This window comes from Cavia porcellus, unplaced genomic scaffold (genome assembly GCF_034190915.1).
Source record: "Cavia porcellus strain 051 isolate PalLab524CR breed Dunkin Hartley unplaced genomic scaffold, mCavPor4.1 scaffold_29, whole genome shotgun sequence".
NCBI classification, from domain to species: domain Eukaryota; kingdom Metazoa; phylum Chordata; class Mammalia; order Rodentia; family Caviidae; genus Cavia; species Cavia porcellus.
Window position 1 is genome coordinate 18,900,290 of NW_026947512.1, and position 25,507 is coordinate 18,925,796.

General features: G+C 53.2%; 1 protein-coding gene and 1 long non-coding RNA gene across 8 annotated transcripts; one reads left to right on the top strand and one right to left on the bottom strand.

Annotated features, from left to right (window-relative positions):
* Positions 1–5,205: 5,205 nt before the first annotated feature.
* On the top strand, positions 5,206–25,324 carry Slc45a3 (solute carrier family 45 member 3). Of its 7 annotated transcripts, none has more exons than XM_063240254.1 (5): positions 5,206–5,466; positions 18,894–19,307; positions 20,104–20,889; positions 21,531–21,796; positions 23,632–25,324. In XM_063240254.1, exons 2-5 carry the CDS (start codon positions 19,136–19,138, stop codon positions 24,055–24,057), a joined length of 1,650 nt encoding a protein of 549 aa, XP_063096324.1. In that variant the 5' UTR covers positions 5,206–5,466; positions 18,894–19,135; the 3' UTR covers positions 24,058–25,324. The 7 variants fall into 7 exon arrangements, with proteins under 7 accessions (XP_063096324.1, XP_003474720.2, XP_063096323.1 ...); XM_003474672.4 differs by lacking the exon at positions 5,206–5,466 and adding an exon at positions 5,525–5,704; XM_063240253.1 differs by lacking the exon at positions 5,206–5,466 and adding an exon at positions 12,273–13,475.
* LOC134474023 (uncharacterized) lies at positions 12,088–16,728 on the bottom strand. Its single transcript, XR_010044568.1, has 3 exons — positions 16,420–16,728; positions 13,962–14,059; positions 12,088–12,274 (listed from the first exon to the last, which is right to left on the bottom strand). It is a non-coding gene; the product is annotated as an uncharacterized LOC134474023 (long non-coding RNA).
* Positions 25,325–25,507: the final 183 nt, after the last annotated feature.

Genomic DNA, 25,507 nt, shown 5'->3' on the forward strand with positions numbered 1-25,507 from the left:
GCCTTGAATGAGTTCTGTCAAGCACCTAGCCCCAGTCCTGATAGTCCTGTTACTTTGGTTTCTAAAAAAAATGAGAGAGAGAGAGAGAGAGAGAGAGAGAGAGAGAGAGAGAGAGAGAGAGGAAAGGGAGAAAGCAGGGGTGGGAGGGAGAGAGCAAACTGGGCTGACAGTGTGGCTGGTTTGCTGAAAGGCTTACCTAGCATGCAGGAGGCCCTGAGTTCCACCCCCAGCACCACACACACAAAAATGAAAAACCAGAGTGCTAGGGCTGGGGATTTAGCTCAGTGGCATAAGCGCCTGCCTTGCAAGCAGGCAGTCATGAGTTCGATCCCCGGTACCGATAAAAAGGAAAAAGACCAAAAAAAAAAAAAAAAAAAAAAAAAAAACCCAGAGTGCTGCAGATTCCATTTGTAGGGCTGCCTGCATCTGAGCAGTCTGCTGATGCTCCTAAAATAGGAGAAGCTCAGAGACCCAGCTTTGGCCCCTGAGAGTAGACCGGAGCAGACTGCTCAAACCTCAGGACTAAAAGGATTTCTGGGTCCTGCAGCCTCAGGCTCACGGTGTCCCCACCCTGCTAAGTTCCCGCGGGCAGCCATGTCAGCCATGTGTGACTTCCCCCAAGGTAAGCTCACGCTCTTCTTCCCTCCCCGCAGAGACCTCTTCTTCCAGGCCTGCTCCAGGACCCCACAGCCACCCCAACACTGAAGTGTTTGCCGTCTGAGGCCATTTCTTTTTCATCTTGACTTTGCCCATAGAAAGGCCTTCTCTCTTTTGAGACAGGGTCTCTACTGTAGTTGGGTTTTGTAGTCTCAGGGTTAGGGTTAGGCCACCTGCAGAGAGTATCCTTGAAGACCAAGCTTGTGGTTGTTTTTAAATCTTCCCTGCTTGGGAGCCCCTCGATAAGAGAGTCTTCAGCTGTGTGGTGCAAGACTCATTTATGAGTGATTTGAAGATCCCCCATCTTTAATAGCAGTCATGAGGTGCACTGACCTCAAAAACCGGAGGCCACAGTTATTCCCAAGCTTTGGGGGTTTTTGAGGGAAGATGCAATCTCCAGTTCTGCTTTCAGTGGTTTCCATCTTGCCCTCTTCTGTTCCCATAAAATATCTCAAACCTTGGAGTGCATGCACTGGTGAAACAAGGAGGGTTTTTTAATTACTTATTTATTTATTCATTTGAGACAGGGTCTCACTAAATTGTCCAGGTTGGCCTGAAACTCAGAATCGCCCTGCCTCAGTCTCCTAAGTCATGTGGTCACAGGCATGCACCTCAGTGCTCTGCTGTTTTTCTAATCAAGCTCTGTTCTGTCTTGCTTTTTGACCTAAACTGTCACAGCCCTTTAGAGCAGGAGGCTTCCAGATGGACCTGTTTTTCTGTTCCTGAAATCACCCACCTCTCGCCCTGAAGACAGAAATGCATGGAGTCTATGGGGGGGGGGCAGTTACAGTGCTGATGGTTTTTTCCTCTCTATTCCTCCTTCCTTCATTTCTTTTCATTCTTTCTTGTCCTGTAAAAATATAATATTCACTGATTCTTTTCTATTTACAAAAATAATTTATTTATTTATTTATTTGGTACAAGGAATTGAACTCAGGACCTTGTGCTTGCCAGGCAGACACTGTGTCACTGAGCTATATCTCCGGCCCCCACAAAAAGCAATTTATGATCCACACAGAAAACTTGGAGAGGCTCCATGCCTCCACCTCAAAATCAAAATCATCCTTCCTTATTAAAAAAAAAATTAGTTACCACTGAGCATGGTGGCACATATCTGTAATCTCAGCACTTAGGATGCTGAGGCTGTGTCTGTCTCTCTATGTGCTGGGAGTTGAACTCAGGGCCTCAAGCATGCTAAGCACACTATTCCATGGAGCTGCATCCACAGCTCTATGTCTTTTCTGTTTTGTTTTGTTTGCTGGTACTGGGGCTTGAACCCAGGGCCTTGGCACTGAGCAACATCCCTGGTCCTTGTTTACTTTTTAAGAGCAGGTCTCGCTAGCTAAGTTTTCCTGGAATTTAAATAAAGCTGGGCTGGAACTTGCTGTCCTTTCCCCTCAGCTTCCCAGAGTGCTGGCATTATAGGAGTGCTCTACCATGCCTGGCTCCTGTGCCATCATTTTTAATAGCAGTATAGCATTCCATTGTGTGGAACTGCCATCATTTGCTTAGCCAATGGCTTATTCGCTACTTAAATCACACAGGTGCACACCCAAAATGCCAATACTGTTGGAGGCTGAGGCAAGAGGATCAACAGGTCGAGACCAGATTGGACAACTAAGTAATTCAGCAAGACACTGTCTCAAAATAAGACATTAAAAAGGGGCTGGAGATGTAGCTGTGTGCAAGGGAACTGGGTTTTAAACTATGTTTTCAATATCCTACAGATGAGATGAACCTATTATTGCTGATTATTTTGCTACAAAAGAAATTCTAGAAATTAAAAACCCTCCTTGTTTCACCAGTGCATGCACCCAAGGTTTGAGATATTTTATGGGAACAGAAGAGGGCAAGATGGAAACCACTGAAAGCAGAACTGGAGATTGCATCTTCCCTCAAAAAGTCCCAAAGCTTGGGAATAACTGTGGCCTCTGGTTTTTGAGGTCTTTGCTCAATGGACCCATCCCTCCTCTCTCCAAGCCCAAGGGACTGGGATTTGGCTCTGTGAGTGGTCCTGATGCTGAAAGAGACTGTACTCCCTCACCCTGAGGGAGTACGGGAGGGAGGGGATGAGAGATCTCCAGGTAGACGGTAGCCCTCACAGCCCTCAAGGAAGGGAACGGTGAGGAAAGACTCGAGCACCAGAGACTTCAAGTCCTTTGTGGCTCCTCAGCCTTCAGGAGACCAACCTGACCCCCACGGGTATTTTATCTCTGTAGGAGGAGGAAGATGCTTGCTCAGGGCCTGAGGTAATGGGGACCGGCTGTGGGTGGGGGCAGGGCAGCATCGCTAATGCATTTTGCCAGCATCTTTGGTTTCTCCAGTATCCAGCCAGACTATTAGCAGTTCCCCAAGGATGGCCTTGCTCCTCACGTCATCCTCCATTTCCTATAAATGGGAAGTGGTTAGACAGTAGGGGTGTGTGTATGTGTGCATGTGTGCCTGTGTGTGTGTGTGCGCTCGCGTGTGTGTGGAGGAAGGAATGTGGTGGTTTTCCTACTGCAATTTGTTAAAACGCTAAGTTGTTATTTGTCCAGAAGGACAGGGCATCTTGGGGAGTCATGGATGTCACGACTTTCTCTGAGACCCTGAAATCACTGGCCAGGCAGGATAAGGGATGGCTCCCTCTGCCTTGTTTCTGGAGCATTTGTGTGGTTGGGATTTGGGGTCAATGCCTCTGTTTTTTTTTTTTTTTTATGTGAAAAAAGGTACCCACCTTGGGTTGTCCTAATTACTGAGTGGGCTACAGTAATACATGAGAAGCTCCTAGATACAGTGCCAGACACAATCAGTAATGGTTAACGATGATGATGATGATGATGATGATGATGATGATGATTGAAGACTACAGCAACAGAAGTGGAGGGGGTTTCAGAACAGAGGATTCCACAGCACCAAGTGCTGGATGGGGCTGTGCATCCACCTGGCTTGGAAAGGAAGAGTCATTTTCTCCGGGGAGGGTGACTGAGCTGTTGCTCAAGTGGCAGGCCATTGGATGGGGTCCAGGATCTCACAACATGCTCTCTGAAGCCTGCTTCCTTTTCTCTGTCATGAGGCACATGGACCCCTGGCAAGAAGTGGGGTGCAGGCAAAGGAGAGGATGATACCCGTCATCTGAGGGAGCACCACTGGCTCCAATTCCCAGTGTTCCTTCCCAAGTCTGGAAAATACCAACATTCACTCTCTGTGCTCTGTAATTTTCCAGCTGACCTGGAATTCCCCAACTTCTGCCCTTTTTCCTGAGGTAGAAAGCATACCGGTTCAGAGACCCAGGACTCCACCTGGTGTCCTGCTGCTCTAAGACTGGGACATCAAGTTCCTGGGTGGAGGTTCAGGCTCCCAGGCAGGCCATCCTGAGACAGTTTTCAAGTTCAACTTGTTTAGTGACTCAGAATATAGATTCTTTTTTTTTTTTTTTTAAATTGGTATCAGGGATCGAACTCATGACTGCGTGCTTGCAAGGCAGGTGCTTATACCACTGAGCTAAATTCCCAGCCCCAGAATATAGATTCTTGACTTTTCTCTTCTCTGCTCTCTCCTACACCATCAGGGCCTCTGTCTCCTCTCTTACCTGCCTGCTTTCTGCTCTGTTTCCCTCTGCCTTCCCACTGGCCCTGGGCACTTACGGCGATTATGAGGCCAACTGTCATTCTCACCCAGGCCCACCCAGAAAGTGGAAAGGACTTGGCCTGTGTCATACAGCCTAAGGCATGTCAGCACTGGAACAGGTAGCCCCAATACTCAGTCTAGACCTGGGGATAATAAAGTCCTCTTCAAGGCATCTTCCTGGAATCCTGCAGTGTAGACTGGATCCAGGACCCATACCCAAATCCACCTATGCCCAAGTCCCTTATTTAAAATGACATAATGTTTGCATATCAATCCGCACCTGGAGACCTTAAATCATCCTAGAGTACTTATAATACCTTATATGATGTAAACGCTGTGTAAACAGTTATACTGTATTGTTTAGGGAGTGGGACAAAAAGTTTGTACATGTTCATACAGAGGCAAGCAAAACCACCTTAGGCCTCCAAAATACAACGTGTTTACTCAGCGGCAGCAACACAGCACTTTCCTCCTAATGCTGTTGTGGTTGCTTGTACAGGCCAGGCACTGCGCCCTCAGACAGGGCAGCACTGTGGTATTCAAGTTAGCAATCTACTTCATTTGGATTTTTCTCCACCCTAATAAAAGTCCACGGGAGAAAGACACAAAGTGCTCCCACCGCACCACTCCTGCCATCTTCTCCTCCTGCAGTTACATGCCTGTCACAGGGTCAATGGCAGAGGCAGGAAACATCTTTTGGGTAACTCAGTATCCCTTCTTCCCCATATACATCCTCAAGGAGAAAAAAAATTGGAGTTTGGCTTCAAAACTGCAGAAAAAGGGTCTGGGTTAGCTCTGTGTCGAAAAAAAGCAAGCAGCAGGGAGGGTAACCAATCGGGAAAAATAAGATCTTTCTTTCCCTTCAAGGGACGGTCTTGCACGGGGTGTGTGTGTGCGTGTGTACGCGCGCGCGTGCGCGCGCATGCAACTGTGCCTGGAGAGAGCACTGGCCAGAGTGGCCGGCTCGTTCGAGCTGGCAGGGCTCGCAGACAGGCAGATAGGCGAGGGGAGAGGAAAGGAAAGGAAAGGAGGTGTCCCGTAGAGCCGGGTAGCTTTCACCTCAATGTTTTGGTGGCAGTGGCAGAGGGGGCGGTGCAAGGCTCTAGATAATGATAGGGCAGCCCAGGAGCCACGCGGGGGCTGCGCGCTGCGACCGCGCCTACAAAGACAGCTTCGAGACCTCCCGCTTTCTTCGCTCGGGTACCAGCCCCACCCCTCCACCCCCTTCGCAACACCCCCACCTCCGTTCCGCCTTGCCCCGCCCCCCTCCTGGCAGCCCCAGCGCGCATGCTCTCTTTCCCCCCCGCCGAGTAACCTGGAGATTTAAAAGCCACCGACTGGCGCGCGTGGTGGTGTAGGGGGGACGCGGCGGGGGGGACACACTGGGGGGACGAGCTTGCAAGCGCCAGCTAGGGTGACAGACGCACGCTTTGGCCAGGTAAGCTCGTTCTTCTTGCCCTCTCTGGGGACGGGGTCTTGGCTTGGGGGCAGGAGAGGCGTGCGCAGGGTTCAGCGGTGGCGAGTGCTGGGCGTCCCACCGGACGGGGCCGCGTCGTTGGGTCCCGGACTGAGCGCGCCAGCCCCCCAGGGGTCCTGGAACCGCGCGCGAGGCTGAGGGCGCCTCGAGGCGCGGTCTCCGCTCAGTCGCGGGCGGGTGCCGAGTGCGGGACGCCGGCTCTGGTCCTCGCCGGGCTGAGCTTTCTTCCGTGGAGAGCGGGCCGCGCTGTGCCGTGGCGCCCGGGAGCTCGAGGGGATCCCTCCCCGGAGCCCCAGGCTGGACGGCGGCGGGAGGATGGGCCGCCCGCTCTTGTTGCAGCCTCCCGCGTCAGAGTTTTCTTTGGAAAGTTGCATTTATTTTCTTCCCTTGTCTGGACTTCGCCGGAAAGGGGCAGGATGAGTCACCGCGGCGCGCCCGATCGGGTCTTGGGGGAGCCGGGCAAGGGCCCCACGGCCGGGACGCCGCGGGTGCGCCGGGTCCGCCAGCTTTCGAGGGGAAGAACGAGGAAGCAATCAGGAAGGAAAGGGGACAGGACTCTTTTGGACATTACTCGTAGGACGAGATTCTGACAGAATGGGCACTGGGGAATGAAAATGTGTGTTCCCGTGCCCCCTCCAAGTTCGAGTTCTCTCTGCAGACAGGTGTGAGGGCGACCTGGGCGTCCCCCGCAGTCTCTTAGCTGTAGGCTCAGGCACAGGCAAGCCACTGGAGAAGCCCCAAGGCACCCGCAGGCGCAGACCTTCTTACTCACCTATTGCCTTAGGCGACGGAGACCCTGGAGTTGCTCTCACCCTTGACCTCCAAATAGGCCTCCTTCCCGACTCACTTGCTCACTTGCCGGATCTATTCAGCTTTTTTCCCTGGCCAGAGGCCTTCCTTGGTGCTTCCTCTTTCCCTAGGGGCCAGAGTGGTGGGGGAGGAGGAGTTTGGCTTGGTGGACACCTCGGAGGCATGGGGGGCTTGCCCTTGTGCTGTTGCCCAGACCCAGCTTCAATAGAGCCCAGCTGCCCTGGAGTCTGTGACTGGGCACTGCCTGTAGCGGAAAATGAATGTTCTGGGGCTCCTGGGGGATTTGGTCAGGGTTGGGGGAAAGCCCTAGGGCTTCTAGTCCCCTTCCCTAGAGCCCTTAGCAGATCTTTCAGAGTGTGGGCAGCCTTGGTGTGGGGGACAGGCTGGCCTACAGGGCAGCAGGGGCAGGCGAGAAGCTACAGCCTGAGTGGCAAGCCTGAGGAAAGCCCTGGAGCACCCTACCCTAGGGTAGTGATGGTGAGCCTTTTGGAGCTGTCAGTGATGCAAACAGCCCACTGCTGCACGCGTGCCATAGGTTCACCGCCACTGTCCAAGGGCGCAAATGAGGCACAATTTGAGGTGGGTCCTTCAGTAGGATCGATTTACCCTTTCGTTCCTCTGTTATCTCCTCGCCCATGCCTGTCCTACAGCAGGACTGTATTCTAAAAATGCCTAGAAATGGAGCTTGAGTCAGCCAGATGAGTCTGAAGATAAAAATACAGCTGTGGATGAAGGTACAGCTGTGGAGATACAGGCCCCAATTTAGTGAGTGTGTGCCAGGGGCAGATTTCCTATGCTCTCATGGAGTGAATTCTCCAGCCCTTTCTCTCTGTCTAGCGAACCCTGTGGGAGGAAGAGCTGGTCAGTGAGCCTGTGTGGTCCACCCTACCCATCGGGCCACTGGGTGGTGGAGGGATGGTATGCAGGTCCCAAGGGAGCTCTCAGCCTGCTCAGGGTCTGGACAGAAAGGCAGAAAGGCAGGGAGAGATAGTCAGGGGACTCTGGAAGTGAGGTGAACTTTAAGTACTACTCTCTGAACCATTAGGACCTGACAACACATTATGGATAATGTGTCAGACTCTCAGAAAGATGAGTTTATTTATTGACTCCTCCACCAGCTTGGCAAGTTGCTTAACCTCTTCCAAACCCCCCTACCCCTGGCTGTGAAATGGAGATGATGGTAATAATAATGATCATATCTACTGTATAGCTTTGTTATTTTGTTAAATTGTGACACATATAAGTAATATTTGTAAACATATAACTAAAGTAAAACTTACAACTAATTAGTATAGAACACTTAACCATATGCCTGAAATGTAGTCGCTCAATATGTGCCAGCTAGTATTAACTCTATTATTATTATTATTTTTTTTTTTGTCTTTTTCGTTTTTATTGGTACCAGGGATCGAACTCACGACCGCCTGCTTGCAAGGCAGGTGTTTATGCCGCTGAGCTAAATCCCCAGCCCCCTTGTTTTTTTGAGACAATGTGTGGTTAAGGCTGGGCTTGAACTTACTATGTAGCCCAAATGAGCTTTGAACTCTTCAGCCGCAGCATCCTGAGCGCTTGGGTTAGTAGCATGAGCCACCATGCCAGGCAGTATTAACTGTATTAGATCTCTCAGCTGTAATGCGGTGCACAGTAGCCCCCAACCTGAGACTATTCTGGGACCGTGCTCTTTAAAAAAATCCTGCCCTAGACTTCTTGAATCCCTGTTTTGTCTTGTGGAAGTTTTATGGCTTCTCTGGGTTCCAACTTTTTTCTCTGTGAAATGAGGAAACTAGTACCTACCTCACAGTATTTTGAGGATTAAGTAAGCTGATGTAGGTAAACCTCTGAGCAGCTGCTTGTAAAAAGAGCTTGACAAATGTCAGCTGCTGTTATTTGGTGATGAGGAAGGCCATCATTGTGGTTTAACTTAGAAAGCAGTTCCTTCCCAGAGGATTACGCCACATATAACCACATGTAAGCTCTGGGTGACATCCACAGTGAAACTGTGGTCCAGTGTGAAGAGCACCCCTAGGACTGGACATCTGACTCTGCCCTGTCCCTGTCACTACTATGTGACCTGCTTTGTTTTGTAGTTAGTCTGAAACAAGCTGCCCTGCTTACCTCTCAGGAGTGAACGCTGCAGTTTGGAGGCCTGATAGAGAGGTGGGGCAAATCTCCACCTGGAAGGTGAAGGAGCTTGTATATGGAGTGGTTATTCGGAGTTATTTTTAGGAAAATTGTTTAGGGAGAGTGCCCTGAAGAGGGGACCCTGCTCTGTCCTTCCTTTCCAGTCTGTGGGCTCTTTTGAGCTGCTCTTGGGGTCTGGAGTGGAAAAACCCAGCCTCCCTTTCTTTGGCCAGTCAGTAGCTCAGCTGCTGGACAGCAAGAGTGAAGACTGGGTCAGTTGGTACCAGGCCCAGTGGCTCAAATGCTGAGGCCACTTGATTCCCAGCCACAGCACTAGAGTGTTGGGCTTTGTCCAGTGTATTGAGTATCCTTGCTTAGGCAGCAGGGACTGGTGACAGAGCCGTCATGGGATGGTCCTGATCTCTGGCCAGAACTTCCTGTTTAATCCCTTTTTGTACTATGTGGTCTGTGTTTCCTTACCCATGGGAGAGGTCTATAGTTTGCCACCAACTCTGAATGACAGTGGCGTGTCTGGCTTTGGGGTTGACCCATCCCTCTGTTGGCTTTGGTTTCTTTGTAAAATGGACACGTTACTCACCTAGCAAGGTTATGTTGTGAATCAAATGGGATGTGTATATTTAGCACAGTGCCTATACTGACAAGGTATTTAATGGCTGTTTGCTCCCCTTTCCTTCTTTGTTATTTCTGGATACTGGATGTCACCCTGTCTAGGGGGCTGGGACAAGCCAACCAGAAGTGAGTTGGAGGCCATTTCCTGCTCTCAGTACCCCCCACCCCATTTACCAGATCCAGGCCAGACATTGCCCAGCCCTTGGGAGCAGCCACCCACAGCAGGAGCTTCTCTCTCCCCAGTGTGTACTGTGTCAGCCTTCTGCCCACCCCCCAAATTCTCTAATCCCAAGTGTACTTTGAGCTGGCAAATAATGGAAATAAGCTTGAGAGCACCTTAGGCCATTCCTAGGGATGCAGCAGGGTGGACTTCCACGCTGGCCTGTGTTGCTGGAGAAAGCTGAGTACCCGGAGGCCTGGAATGTGGCCTTGTCTGTGGGACTTCCGGTTTATTCCTACCCATCAGTCTGCTGTTGAGTACCCCATCTCCTTGGGGTCTGGGCAGGGCCTTTGTCTTCTGCTTTCCAGGAGCCAAAAGGCTAGTCAGTGAGAAGGTAGTCAGGAAGGACGACAAAACAGAGACCGGAGGGCCATGCGCAGTGTGCAGCCCAGACTGTACCTGGCTCATGCAGTAGAGATTTGGGGGAGAAAAAAATATGAACTTGACTGTCTGGTCAAAAGCCACAAAGCCGTAGAAGATGTACAGGACTTGAGCTGGCCTCAGGTGCAAGGGAGCACCATTCAGGACGGGGAAGTAACCAGGGAAGGTGATCCCTTAGGAAGCAAAAATCATCCCAGGGGATGCATCCCACACCCTGGGTTCAAGAAGCCGTGAGGATTCATCTAGGACACAGGAGCCCAGCCAGACTTGAGAGAGGAACCCAAACCTATCATTTTGGATCCCATATTCTTCTGGCACACCTGACTGGGGAGGGGCCGATAGAGGGGGTAGGTGAATTTGGAAATCCCTGCCTCTGCTTCATAGACATCAACCCTTTCTGCGTACTCTTTTTTTTTTTTTGTCTTTTTCATTTTTATCAGTACCAGGGATTGAACTCACGACTGCCTGCTTGCAAGGCAGGCACTTATGCCGCTGAGCTAAATCCCCAGCCCCTTCTGCATACTCTTTACCTGCATACTCTAGGAAGCCCTGAGCGTATTCCCACCGGAAGTCTCAGACTCCGTGGATGTAGATGTGAGCACCTTCATCCCCTCCTGGCACGCTGATTGTATTTATTGCATTTTCTCTGTTTTGCTAAGGGGAGCTAGAGCCAATTATTTCTATGTCACCATGGTCTTTACAGTAGGCTTGCACATGATTGGGGCTCAGTGAAGGCAAGCGGGTAGTTGGTGGTGCTCTTGGGTATTCCTTTAGGTGAGGCTGGGTCACAGATTGAGGGTACTTCTTCCAAGGTTGGGTCAGCTCCAGCTCCTTAATGGAGTCTTTGTGGAATGGACTGTAACCTTGCTCAACAGGAAGTGATTTTTTTAAAATTTTTTTTTTTGAGAGACAGTTCCAAAGAACTGACTGGGACCTTTGACTAGAGATGACGCTGGTCACACACTTGAGGATGTTAGGGCTGATAAAAGTCCCAGAGGTCATCATCACATTTGCCGCCCTGGAGGCAGAGCATGCATAGCTGGGGCCAAGCACCCAGTGTGGCCATCCACCATGGGCACTGCTGGCTGTGGTTTGCCCCACATAGACAAGCCCTTGGCATCTTTCCCATGTACCTTATATCCTGAGGGAAGCTGAGGAGAGGACCAAGATTGGCTGCACATGGGTGGGGAGAACTGACCAGTCTAGCCTGGTGACTGGCAAGGGTCAAGTTCACCAGGAGAGAGGCCACTCAGGTTTCACTGTGCAGGGGCTGAAGGAAGACGTGGAAGGAGGTTGGGCGAACTTGCTAGTTGCCTGGAGTCTGAGTCCAGCTCCCCTTTTTCCTTTATCCCCCCCCCCCCCGGCCCCCGCGCCCCCCCCCCCCCCCCCCCCGCGCAAGAACACAGGATTTTTTGATACTCTGAATTTATTGTGACTCAAGGAGAGGAAGAATTTAGTTACTAATTTCTGCCAGGAACAGAGTCCAGTCCTGGGAGGGAGTAGGAAAGAGGGCAGTTCTGTCCCCAGACATCCTGTTCACTGGCTCGGTTTCAGGTGACCCTTGGCACTCCATTGTCCTGGGTAGGGGAGGTGCAGCTGGGGAGCTCTTCTGCACCAGATTCCACGTGGCCTTCATTGGTGAGCCACCTGGAAACCCCTCTCTAATGCCTCGAGGCTTGTCGGAGGACACCTGTGCTCGGAGTGCATTCTACCTGAGGAACCTCAGACCAGCTCTCATTTTATATGTGTAGAAATGGCTTGTCCAAGCCACACAGCTCTAGGTGTTGCTGAAACACAACTAGACTCCCCTGGCTCCCAGTTTGAAGTGCATTCTAGGATTTTCAAATGGTTCCAAATTTTGTTATTTGTGCAACCTTGGGTATGCTAATTAAAGTTCCTTGAGATGAAAATTTTCATCGTTATGAAGAAGAAATATTGAATATCTACCTTGTAGACATTGGGCATTGTGTGAATTGTTAGAAAGCACTGAGCTCCTAACATGGGCTACATACTTCCTGCGCAGTCACCCAGTAGGGTGGAACCACTCTGTCTTACACCTAGGGGATATCTACCCCCCCCAGCCTTCCCACTCTTGGCAGTGATGTCACTTGTTGGGGCCAGCATCTGGGGCAACCTTGGGTTTCTCTTGCCTCTGGGGGTGGTGAACTGGCAGCTTATGTGGGTGCAGGAATGTGAAAGCAGAGACGGCAGAGTCATCTTCTCAACCTCTAGTTTGGAAAGGAGAGATCTTCCCAGGAACCAGCATACCCCATTCTTGATTCCAAACATTCTGTGTGCCCTTGAAATTGGTGGGGGTCGGCCAAGGATTTAGCTCTTGGCTGGTAAATGCAAGGTTGTGAGTTCGATCCCTAGTATCAAAAAAAAAAAAGGAAAGAAAATAAATTGGTGGGGGATTTTTGTTGGTTTGTTTTGTTTTTGCTGTGCTGGGGATGAAACGTGCTCTGCCCTACCCCAACCCAAAGTTGATGTTACTAATTGAAGTTTCTTGGCCTACACTAATCATACCCACCTCATCCGGTAGTTGGAAGATTAAAACCCTTGGAAGAGTGCCTGGCACGCATAGAGTAAACATTGCTACTAATGCTGTTATTAATTGTAGGTGAGGAAACTGAGGCTTGGTAGGTCAAGTAACAAGGTCACGCGGTCGTTGTGTGGCGGAGCTGGCATGCCAATGCAGGTCTGCCTGACTCCAGCCCTGGAATCTGCGTGGGCTCAGAGGCCTGTGGTGCTGGGTGGAAGAAGGCTCCTGGCTGAGGAACCCTGCTTGTCTCTGTGCAGAAGCCCCAAATGACCTTGGGTAGCTGCCATTTCCAGAAAGAAAGTCTGGTTAGAGAGCCCAGGTGCCTGGGATCAGAATGTGTCTGTGCTGACTGTCAGGGTAGGATGGCCAGGTGACCTTGGGATGGGTGCTTTAGCCTAGTTTACACTGGCTGGGACCTTGGCCAAGGTGAGGGTCAGGCCAGACCCTGGGTCCCAGTCCCTTGACTGGGAGGGGAGGAAGACAGACCAGTGTGGTGTGGCTCTGTCCCTCTCCCTCCCCTGCCCCCACCTCCTCCAGCATTTGTTTCTTTCTGAAGCTGGATGGGGGCTCTCAGACAGGGCAACAAAAGCAACTTTCCTCCAAGCCACTGCCACCTGTTGGGTTTTCACACATTGTGGGTGAATGCGGGGGAGGCAGCCGTTGGCCTTTTCCCAGTGTCTGTGGTGTGTCCCCTCTGCCCCCCCAGGGCCTGAGATTCTCTTTGCTACCCAAGTGACAGGGCTCAGGAGCCAGAGGGGGTGGGGGCCAGCAGCAGCTGGAAGGGGAATTGAGTGGGAAGGGGTTGGTGCTGGCAGCCGGGAGAGAGTTTGATGGATTACTCTGCAGGCCCAGAGGTTTCTCCCTAATCCCCCTTTGTGTCCTGGCCTGCAGCCCCTCACTCTCTCTTGACAAGCTGCTAAGCAGAAGGCTTCCAGTCTGGGGGGAAGAAAAGGCTGCTCAGCAGGGTGAACTCTAAATCCCCAGCCTCCAGGCCTGGGGGAGGCTAGAGCTGGGGAGCAAGTCTCCAGGTGGGAGCTGAGGCTGGGGCCCCCTCTCTGCAATGTGGCTCTGTTCTTTCAATGAGTCCTTGGAGATGGGACAAGCGCAAGGCAGGGTGTCCTCAGGTGTGGTCCCAGAGCCCAGTGAGGTGATGGGGCTCAACTACTTGTTCGAATAGTGGTTACTAGATTTTTGCTTTTGAGTAAAGCAGAGGCCTCATTGCTTTGGAAATATTTGGGTACAAAAAATCAAAGCCTGAAGGGGTGGGAGGCCCCAGCCTCTGACTCCTGCTGTGTTCCCCTCTTAGCAGCCCAGGTACCAGGCAGCAATTCCCAGCAGTTCAGCCACCCTAACACAGGGGCTCTAAAAGGATGGGGAACCAAAGGTTCCAGCTTCCAAGCTCACTGGCCTTCTGGGCCGGGTGTTTTAGGGCAGGATGTTTTAGGATGACCCAGAAGAGCCCTGGCACTGAGGCTCAGGGGTGAGCTGGAGGATGCTGATTGGCAAACTCTTACCCGAGTGGTGGTCGTCTATGCCTCAGCTGAGGAGAGCCCTGCTTGCGATCCATCCATGCCTGGCCAGGTGCGACAGCTTTGTTGAGGTGCTAGGGAAGCTGTCAGGAGTAAACCCACACCTTCCTCAGCTGAGACATTGCTCCTGAGGCCAGCCCTCCCCCATTCTCAGTCATCTCCCCCTCTGGAGAGGGTGGAGGAGCGTGCTTCGTGCTCCCGGGAGCGTGTGAGAAAGCAACCAGCCTTTGTGAGCGCGGAGGGGGACTCGGGGTCCCAGAGCCCGCAGGGTCAGGGCGGGGGCTGCGGCCGTTTGATGTGCCTGGGCGGGGTGGGGTGGGGGACGCTGGCCTGCATAAAGAGGCCATAGAATTGCTGCCTGACACTGGCCCGGGGCAGGGGCGCCGCAGCCTGCTCCTTCTGGCCTCTGTCAGGAGGAACTCTGCCCCCCCAGCCCCACCTCTGCCTCAAGGGGTGGCAGGAGCCTCTTTGAAAGCCCTCAAAAGCCTCTTTATGCGTTCTGTGACCCTCCCTTCCTTGGAGAGCTACTGGGGAGTGGGCTCTCTATGCCTTTTCTCCACCTCCTCCACTCTCTCTTTTGAATTTTGGACAAAGTTCAGGCCAAGTTTGTTCCTGTTGCTCAGTTTCATTTCCCAAATTGCTTGCTGGGGTCCGATCTGATGAGGGGGTGTTCCAGGCCAGCAGGGTCTGTCCAAGCCATTCTCAACCTTCCAGCCCAATCAACTGCCTGCCACTTTTGAGGATTTCCTGGTGCCTGGGGTAGGGCTGGGCTGATAACTGCTAGATAAATGTCAGAACTGAGCATATCTGACTTTTGAAGTGGAAGAATGAATTGTAAGGAACAAGGGAGGTGTTGAGTAGAAAATATTTGAAAGATAGCTCCTGAGAGACAAGAGGGGACCCAAAAGCGGGTTGCCACTGAGACTACTTCCCCAACAATGTTTTAGAGCAAAATCTCGAGGTGGGCACAAACTCACCAGCTGAGTACAACATGGTCAAACTGTGATTAACCAATCAGATTACAAGTATAACCACTTCCATAAGATTGATCCAAAAGAGAAGCTGATCACATAGCAAGAACACATGGAAAGAACAGAAGCATTTTGAGAAGGGATGATTCCAGATGCTTTGGTCACCCATGTGGGTGACTGATCTCTAACTGGACTTTACTGGACCAAGTGGTGCCTGTTACAGTGTAATTCCAAATTACTGCTTATCCCTTAGGGGAGGTGTTGGATGCATCTCTATCTTGAGACCTGGTCTTCAGATGTGCCTCTGGCTACAATTCTCATGTCTTTGTTTTGTTGCTGTTGTTGACTTCCTTGACAGCCCTGTCCCTCTCTGACTGTGTATTAATTTCTATCAAACGTAGCTGCCTATATAGTAGAAGGATAGCTCAGATCTTTTCCCATCTCTTACACATCTACTCTCCCATCCATTCATTCATTAGACTAACATGTCCCTGGTCCTCGTACTTACTGGGGCTGGTGCCCAAGGCCTGCCCTGGGGATGCTATGTGTTGGGGTATCTGGAGCTGGGCAGATACAGCCAGTTTCCCTGACTTTGCTCAGGGCCCTTGGTCTCTTTAGGCTCCAGGGTCGGAGGAAGAATAGTCCAGGGTGCAGCCCCAGGAAAGTTCCCAGAGAGGTTGGGAAGTTGAGAGGAGCTTGCTCTCCTAGGAGGCTGCCACTCTTCTCCTTAACTTTCCTGGAGGTCAGCCCCTCCACTTCCCTCCTCTTCCTGCCCCCTCCTCTCCAGGTGAGCATTCCTGGCGGCTCTCCTGGTTGATCTTCTGTTTGCCAGCTGCCCAGAGTACTCCAGGAGCTGCAGGGGCAGGAGGATTTGAGTCTGAAGCAGCTCTGAGATCAGAGTGGGAATACTGAGAGTTAGACTCTGTCCCCTGGGCCATTGCCTGCTCCAGAAGCCAGGGGAACTCCCCAGACCTAGAGCAGTGGAGTGGCTACCCAGTGATCTGTCACTTTCAAGCTTGGATGAGAAGTGTGCCCTAGGTCTTAGGAACAGTTATGGCCAGGCCAGTGGCACACACCACTTCTTGTTTGAGGCTTTCTGAGCCTGGGGACCAGGCAGGGTCTGATATTTCTCATGGTGCCCAGGAAGAAGGCGTTTCGGGGAATGGCTGGCCAGGTGGCTGGAGTTGGCATTGTGGGAGTCCTCTCCTGCCCAGGGGACCTGAAATAGGAAGTGGAGAAGACTGAGGCATGGAGATAAGATAAGAGGGAATTCCACAGGTAATTCTGAGCTGAGAAGGACAAAATGTAGGGGTGGCAAGAGTACTTGTACCCCCAGGGCAGAGAAAACAGGAAAAGAGGGAAGACGGGCTCTGCAACCTAAAAACAGAGGGGTGCTGAGCAGGGTTGCGGGACTGCCTACTTCCTACCCAACTCCTTTCAATGAATTCTTCCTAGTCCCAGCCCCCAGTTACCTGGTTAAGGGCCTCCCACCGGAGGGAAGCTGCTCCAACACAGTCTTCCGGCTGTAGGAGTCTGGGGGGAACTCCTCTGCATGCCTTCCCTTGTGGGCTACCAGGGGTCCTGCTCCCGGGGGAGAGGACTGAGGAACCAGGAAGGCAGGTGTTGTGATCAGTGGTCCCTGGAGAACTGCAGTTTATTTTAAACGAGCAGCAACCTGGATTTGGAGAATGAGAGCAGCTTGTGGGTGAGGCTGTCTGGCAAAGTCTCTGTTTGCCCAGGGAGGGCCTGGTCCCCTGCAATATGCAGTGCAGGCGAGTGTGCCCTGCCCTTTCACACTGAGGGTGGGAAGTGGAGTGGGTGGGACGCCTTGTGCGCCAGAACCCCTCCCTCCAGGCCGCGTAGCTCCACCCCTTGGTCGGCACTTTCGCTCAGATCCTGGGAAACACAGCAGCCGGGAGAGGGCCACTTGAACCCAGGTCTGATTCCAGGTCCTCTCTTTTGGGACTGTGTGGGTCAGTATTTTATATTTCTCCTCTGTCACCCCTCTAGGAATCCCTCCTCCTTCCAAAGGGTGAGAACTTTGAGGAGGAGGAGGAGTCCCTAGCACCCAGCTTTATCTGAAGTCCCTTCTTGGCTGGTCTGCAGGCTGTCAAGCTCTAAAAGGTGGTCGTGCAGCGGAGCAGTAGACAGCCACTTGATTTCACAGGGCGTCGTCGGCAGCATGCTTTAATAACGCTTTGTAGTGCGCAGGGCTGCCTAGGGCTCAGTGCTCCTTGAAGAGCTGAAAGAGTCAGCGCGCCCCTCAGCCTCTCATTGGGAAGTGCTGAGGTGGGCAGAGGGAATGAGTGAGGCGATGGTAGCGTGGGGGACCAGAACCAGCCCTGGGCCACCGTGCTCCCTGCCCAAGAGTAACTACTCTGCTGCACTTAAGGGCTGGATGTGGGCGGAAAGGGAGGCTCTGCAGCCCGCAGTGGTGGAAAGTCGTCCTTTGCCTCTGTTTTGGAATCAGTGACAGGGTACGGGCCTCTTACCTGTGTGCTCTTCCTTCTCTTTCTTCTCTCCTCTCTCTACTCCTCCTCTTTTTCTTTCTTTTTTGAGAGGGGAGCTTCTTGAAGTGGGGCCGCACAGTATAGCCCACACTGGCCTCCGATCCTTCTACCTCAGTCTCCAAGTGCTTGATTGTAGGTGTGAGCCATCAAGTCTGGCTCTTCTGCACCTCTTCTGATAGCTGACATAATTTTCCTTTTTTTTTTTTTTTTTGGTAGTGGCCACTGAACCTGGCCCACCATAACCCCAGACTTTTAAATTTTTTAAAAAAATTTTTAGACAGAGTTTCACTAAGCAGCTAAGTTGTTCCCCAGTCTGTGCTGGAAGTTGCAACTCTCTTGCCTCACCCAGCCTCCTACCATGCTAAGATTACAGATGTGCACCATCATACCTGGCTGGTTTTCCCTTTCATAGACGTCTCTAAGCCGAGCACACTGCAGTGAGTGGTAGCAGGGAACTAACACCTGGAGGCCACTGCTGGCCTGCAGTGGCACAGCAGTGTGGTCCTTGCTGCTGGTGCACGGGAGAGTGTGTGGGGTCTTCTCTGCTGAGAACGGAATGCCGTGAACAGTAGGAAAAAGCCCAGGAAGTGGCAGCTCAGGGGTCACTGGCATCATCACAGGTGCAGCCGGGTGGTAAAATTTCATGTCCCTGGGAGACGGGGACCTGGGAATGACCCCACTGCTCTCACTGCTTTGTGAAAGTTGGACAGTCACTGGCATGTGGGATCACCTCTGCCCCCATGAACACTGAACCTGGAGAGATATTCCAACCTAGATCACCAAAGGTTTCAGTAACAGGTTGAAACCCACCCTAGCAAGCCACGGCCTTTCCTCCCTTCCCCTCTGTCCCTGCCCTGGGGTGGGGATTGTGATATAACATAGCCCAGGACCTGGAGGTGCAGAAACAGAAGTTCACTCTCAACAAAGGGGAATTGAACAGCCAGCTCTGGGAGTTGGAGAGAGAAGAGTAAACATCCCAGGCCTGGCAGAGGCAGAGGGTTCCAGGGTCTCCGTGGAGAGCCAGGCCTGGGCAACCAAGAATTGAGTTGGTTTGATTTTGGAGGGTGATTGTAGAGATAGTCCAAAACAAAAGGTAACTGGCGGGCCAGGGATCTAGCGCAATGGCACTGCACCTGCCTGGCAAGCTTGAGGTCGTGAGTTCGATCCCTGGTACCAAAAAAGAAAGTAACTAGCATCTGTTTGGTTCTGCGGCGGGTTGAGGTTTAAAACTCACATTTACCTCATTTAATTATGTCAACTTTCTGCTAATATTAGCATGCACTTCCTGACTGGGCAGCCAGAGCAGCACCAAGGGGGCAGGGCCACATCACTGGGCTGTGAATGAACAGGATTCTGAAAATTCAGAACAAATCCTAGAGACCCCTGGCCCCCAGGACATAACATACATTGTACCTGTGTTTTTCCTCCCCTTTTAGGACTCCAGTGATGAGATGTGTTCCCACTGAGATGCTGCATGGCAACAGGTGTTTAGCGCAAGCTGAGACACTGGACCTGCACCAGAGGGCTGATGGCAATGGATGCCTGGCCAAATCCTAGGCCTTTGGCGACAGCAAGAAGAAGAGGCCTCAGCAGCAGCGTCTGGAGCAGAGCTGAGACAAGGCCATCGTGGAGCTCATGCCCCTGACCGGCCCCCAGAGCCTGAGTTGCCCGGTCCACCATGGTCCAGAGGCTGTCGGGGAGCCGCCTACTGCGGCATCGCAAGACCCAGCTCCTGCTAGTCAACCTGCTGACCTTTGGCTTGGAGGTGTGCCTGGCTGCAGGCATCACCTACGTACCCCCCCTGCTGCTGGAAGTGGGGGTAGAAGAGAGGTTCATGACCATGGTGCTGGGTGAGTCACTTCGCCGGCCTGTGCAGCTGAGATGTAGGCAGGCAGTAGTTCCTGGGAACAGATGGGGTGAGAGAGTGGCTGCTGGCTATCTGTGCACCTGCTGGGCAGCAGAGTGACCTATGCTGCAGGGTGCTCTGAGAAACAGCAAGTTCAGGGGCATAATAATCTAGGCACCTTGCATACTCTTGTACATTGCTGGGGTCCTGGGAGACACTGGAGAAACTGTCTTTATCTTGCCTTTTTCCGCACCTGTAATCTCCTTTATCCCTTACAATGCCCTCTGGGGTTATTGTCTTACCAAGAGGGAAATAGTCCTGTGAGAGGTGAGGTAAGTCTTAGCGTGGGTGCGTCTCAGCCTGGGTTTGTGGCTGCTGATTAATGAAGCTGGCACTTGACCACGGTCTCCCTGCTGAGGCAGGGCAGAGGTGGGCTCAGGGAATTTTTCCACAACCTCAGCTGACAAGTGGCTGCTGATGTATGACATCTCCCAGCCCTGGCCGAGGAACACTGTCTGGTGCAAAGCCCGGAGCCAGGTTCTGGGGACACCCTCCACTTATCCTCCCACCTAGCCTTTGCGTAAGTGTCACTTCTCCAGTGCTCTGTGTCTTACTTTCCCCATCTGGAAACGAGAGCCCTTGTACCACAAGAGCCCTTGTGTCGTACAGAGCATGTTAGAGAATCCAGTGAAGACAAAGCCCCCAGCGTGACTTTGCCTCAGCATTTCCATTCTGACTTCCTTGCCTGTTGCCCTTCCTCCCGGCCCCGACATTGACTCATCTACTTGCCTTTCTTGCAGGCATCGGGCCAGTGCTGGGCCTGGTCTCTGTCCCACTCCTGGGCTCAGCCAGTGACCAGTGGCGTGGACGCTATGGCCGCCGGAGGCCCTTCATCTGGGCCCTCTCCCTGGGCGTCCTGCTCAGCCTCTTCCTCATCCCGAGGGCTGGCTGGCTGGCGGGGCTGCTGTGCCCAGATGCCAGGCCCCTGGAGCTGGCTCTGCTGATTCTGGGCGTCGGGTTGCTGGACTTCTGTGGCCAGGTGTGCTTCACACCTCTGGAGGCCTTGCTGTCCGACCTCTTCCGGGACCCAGACCACTGCCGCCAGGCCTTCTCTGTCTACGCCTTCATGATCAGCCTGGGGGGCTGCCTGGGCTATCTCCTGCCCGCCATTGACTGGGATGCCAGTGCCCTCGCCCCCTACCTGGGCACCCAGGAAGAGTGCCTCTTTGGCCTCCTCACACTCATCTTCCTTACCTGCATGGCAGCCACACTCTTTGTGGCCGAAGAGGCGGTGCTGGGCCCGGCTGAGGCAGTGGAAGGCCTGTCGGTGTCCTCTGTGTCAACACACTGCTGTCCATGCCGGACCCGCCTGGCCTTCCAGAGCCTGGACGCCCTATTTCCTCGCCTGCACCAGCTCTGCTGCCACATGCCCCGTGCGCTGCAGCGACTCTTTGTGGCTGAGCTATGTAGCTGGATGGCACTCATGACCTTCACACTGTTTTACACGGACTTCGTGGGCGAGGGACTGTACCAGGGTGTGCCCAGAGCTGAGCCAGGCACAGAGGCCCGGAGACATTATGACGAAGGTGAGGCCTTACAGCCCAAAGAGGCTGCCCTCAAGGGGACATGCCAGGGTGGGGAGCTGCCCATAGCCTGGACCCCAACTTCTCCGTCTGGAAAGGAGGGGGACCCCCTCTGCAGATGGCTGCTGCTCCACATTTACTTAGACTCATGGCCCGCTTTGACAGAAGGAAAAAGCTGAGCTCATTGTGGTCTAAAGGGAGTGGAAGAGTCAAAGCTGGACTTAGGTCTGGCTGGTCCCAGCTTCCGGTGGGCCCCTGCTTCCCTGCCAACTTTTGAGATAACTCTGAGAATATGCTAGAGTAGTGTCTTTGCTTGTTGCTGTTTGGGGTGGAGGGAATCAAAATCTGGGACTGGCACTGGCCTGGCAGGTACTCTACACCCCCTGCCCTGGGACACTGTGTTGAAGCTCACATTGTTTCTGTGGTCCCTCTCATCAAAGCTCGTGCGTCCTCCTAAGAACAGCCTCCCCTCCCTTCACCACCAGCTTTGGTCACATCTGCTGAGGGTCAGTGGATGAGCCTGGTGCTGCAGTTGGAGTGGAGGGGGCTCTCGGGAGCAGGTATTCTGCTGTGGTCCCTCGCTCTCCCGAGGGCCTTCCCCAGTGGGGTGCAGGAGCCTTATCCTGGCTCTCTCTGCCCCCCAGGTGTGCGCATGGGCAGCCTGGGACTCTTCCTGCAGTGCGCCATCTCCCTGCTCTTCTCCCTCATCATGGACCGGCTGGTGCAGCGATTTGGCACCAGGGCCGTCTACCTAGCCAGCGTGGTCGCTTTCCCTGTGGCCACTGGTGCCACGTGCCTGTCCCGTAATGTGGCTGTGGTGACAGCCTCGGCTGCCCTCACTGGCTTCACCTTCTCGGCCCTGCAGATCCTGCCCTACACACTGGCCTCCCTCTACCACCGAGAGAAGCAGGTAGGAGGAGCTGGTGCTTGCATGCTGCCAGCCAGTGGGGTGAGGGGACCTGGTGTCCAGCCAGGGCTGCAGGAGGCTTTCTCTGCACAGAGGAAGCTCATTTTAGCCACGGGCTAGAGGCTTGAACTGCGGAAGAAGCACGCAGATTAGATTCTGGGAATGACTTCCTGGCTTTGGGACTATAAACCACTTGAGTAGATGATTGCAGGAAACGCAGCATCCTTCACCAAGAATCCTGAGGACTCGGGCCAGCAGACGCCCTCAGTCTGGCCTGGGCTGTGTACCAAGGGGCCAGGGGCTGCATGGAGTGACTTTGGGGCCTGTTGGCTTCAGCAGATAGCGCTGGGAATGGGTGACCTGAGCCACTCCTCTCCTTCCCAGGGAGAGGTAATGACACTACTTGTGTCCTGATTTATTCTCAGATGGGGACAGCCCCCTCTGACCCCCTTTTCTTCTAATTCTTGGTTCTTTCCCTGCCTCCCTCCTTTGCCCAACCCTTCCGTAGATTAACAGCCTAATATACCAGCTCCTCTCACCAGGGTGCTGTGTAAATTGGGGAAGCCTCCTGAACCAGGCAGTGTGGTCATTGTCGTCCCCTCCCCTGACCTCACTGAGCTACACGTCTACAGTCCTGCGTGTACAACCCCAGCCCCACCCCGAGAGCTTCCAGAGTGTGGGACAGACTTGTTCCTGTCCTGGCAGGACATGAGTCAGGTAGCAGAGAAATTCATAGCTGACAGGCTGGTTTGCTCAGCCTTGAGAAGAGGACCCTGGTCTCTGAGACCCTGACTGGCCCCTTCATACCTCTACTCTCCTGCTGTTCTGGGCTGGCAGCTTGGGGGCCAGGCCCAAGCACATGTAGTTGTGCCAGGGGACAGGCTGGGACCACTTCTCTGTCCCCAGGGCCTCTAGGCTTCAGCCATCCTGGTGCTTCCTGGGGTGGCAGGTCCTGGAGGCCCATTCCAAAGGTAGCCAACGGCCAGCTTGGCCTTGCCCGCCATCTGCTTTGTCCTTTGCCACTTGTTGAGCTGAGCGATGGGCTGTAGGATTCCTTGGTATCAGGTTGGCGCCCTGCCATGGCTCCCAGCTCGCTCATGCAACCAGCTCAAGCAGTCTTCTGTGCTAGACACTGCCTGGCACTGGGGACAGTGTGGATAAGGCCTGGCCTTGTCCTTCAGTAGGAGACCCGGTCACTGAGGCAGGGAGGGGAGGGGTGAGCAGAAGGGGTCTCTGATCTAAGGCAGACGGCAGGAAGGAAGAGAGAGGGCCCGAGACTGAAGCAGGGATCTTATCATGGGCAGCAGCTCCTGCCAGGGCCTGGGACCCTGGAGGGGGGCACAGCCTCTCCTTGGGGGTTTGGGCCACCTGTAGGTCTTGTTCTTCTGTTCTCATGACTCTTTCACCCTTACCCACCCCAGGCACTGGGGCTTGAACCCAGGGCCTTCACAGTGGACTACATTCTCAGCCTTTTTTATGTTTTAGTTTGACATAGGCTCTTGCTAGGTCATTTCACTGCCCAGGCTGGGCTTCAACCTGATTCTTCTGCTTCAGTCTCCTAGGAGAAGTGTGGGGATGAGGGATGTTTAGTGGCCACCACACCTGGCAGTTCTAGTTTCTAACTTGGCTTTGTTCTGCCTGCTCCATCCTCTCCTGCTCATGAAGAGGAGCTTGCCTAGAACCAGCCCAAGTAGGCTGCCTGATGTTATGTGGGCCTCCATGACTGCTGGGCTTCTTCTAGCCCCTGAAGCACAGGGCCTGGTCTTACATGGGGTGGGGAGAGGTGTTCCCCAGTGCCTGGCTGGACACCTGTCCTCACCCCGTTTTCTCACCCCTAGGTTTTCCTGCCCAAATACCGAGGGGACCCTGGAGGTGGTGGCAGTGAAGACGGCCTTGTAACCAGCTTTCTGCTGTCGGGAGCACCCTTCCCCAATGGACATGTGGGTGCTGGCGCCAGCCTGCTCCCTGCCCCAGCTGCACTGTGTGGGGCCTCAGCCTGTGACGTCTCTGTTCGAGTGGTGGTGGGCGAGCCAAGTGAGGCCAGGGTTGTCCCAGGTCGGGGCATCTGCCTGGACCTCGCCATTCTGGACAGCGCCTTCCTGCTGTCCCAGGTGGCCCCGTCGCTGTTTATGGGCTCCATCGTCCAGCTCAGCCAATCTGTCACTGCCTATATGGTGTCGGCCACAGGCTTGGGTCTCGTGGCCATTTACTTTGCTACACGGGTAGTATTTGACAAAAGTGACTTGGCCAAATATTCAGTGTAGATCGATGGATCTCAGAACTCTGAGGGAGGCCCTGCCTCAGTGGGTCCCAGCTCTCTGGTGGGTGGGGTTACCGGACCTCCCTGCCACCAAAGTGATGTGGCTCTCTGCTGCCACCCTGTGGCGATATGGTGCATAGCCTCACAGCTGGGCGCTGAGGCATCCCAAGCGCCTTGCCGGTCTCAAGGGCTCTCTAGAGCAGGCTGGCAGGCGGGCTGGGAGCCAGAGGGCAGGGCATGATTAGCTCCATGCACTGGAATGCAGGACTCTGTAGGTGAGTCACCCAGGCTCAGGGTAGGCTGCCAGCACCTAGTTGAGATACCCTCAGAAAAGGTGACAATGCACTCAGCCAGCTGGCCTCCCACCTCCAAGCCCCCTCATCCTGCAGCCACCAAGTGTGGCTCTTGCTTGGGAGTTTCTGGTTGAAACTGCACTATGGGATTAGAAAGGATGGAAGCTATTAGTAGGAAGTCCTAAGGGCTAGGTGATATCATGTAACACACAGCACTGCCTCTCTGCTGATTCCCCTGCCTCCACCTGTTATTAGGACATGGCTGGGGGTCCCTAGGTTGCCATCAGGGGGACACAGGACCTTAAGTATTTAATTTATTTATTTAACAAAGTAGAAGGGAAGAAAATCCATTTCTAGCCCTTCTGTGTTGGTATCTAGGAGTTGGCTAGAATGAGATCCTCAGTAACTGGGCCCCCCAGTACTGATCACTGCTAGAATCCCCTGCTGGGGTGACTGGTCTGGCCCCTAAACAACCTAAACCAGGACCTGGAAGCTCTGCTTATCTGAGTTGATACCCAGATGTCCTTACCCAGACCTGGGGAGTCATGGGTAAGTGGAGTAGACCCCAGGTGTCCCTAATCTCTTCTCCCCCAGCCTGACTCTACTGGTTCCCCTCCGCTCCCAGAGGCTGGGCTGACAAAGAATGACACTGCCCACTGCCCTTCCCCCTCCACCCCTGCTCTCCCCACCAGCTCCAAGGCCTGTTTGGGGCATTGCAGGACCAGAAGCACAAGTGTGATTCCTTGAGCCTTTGACCATTTAGCCCCCGGGGCGTATCTGTACTCGTTAATCTCACAGCAACTCAGGAGACCCCTGCCTGACCGAGGAGCTCTGACTGCTCTCGCTTGGGGTTAAGTGCCGTTTGCAATAATAATGTTATGTCTTATTTATTTAGCGGAGTAAATATTTTATACTGTATATGAGCAATCAGAGTATAATGTTTATGGTGATGAAATTAAAGGCTTCTTATATGTTTAATTGCATGTGTTTTTTTCTAAGGAGGAAGGGCCAGATCTCCCTCAAATCTCAAATCTTAAATCTTAGAACCTGCAGTTCCCAGGTTCTACCAGCAGATGGAGTCATAGCACAGCACTCTTGATGGTTGGTTGCGTGCACTGGTGAGGATTTCAGCACCACTGTGCCTTGGCCCAACTTCTTTAC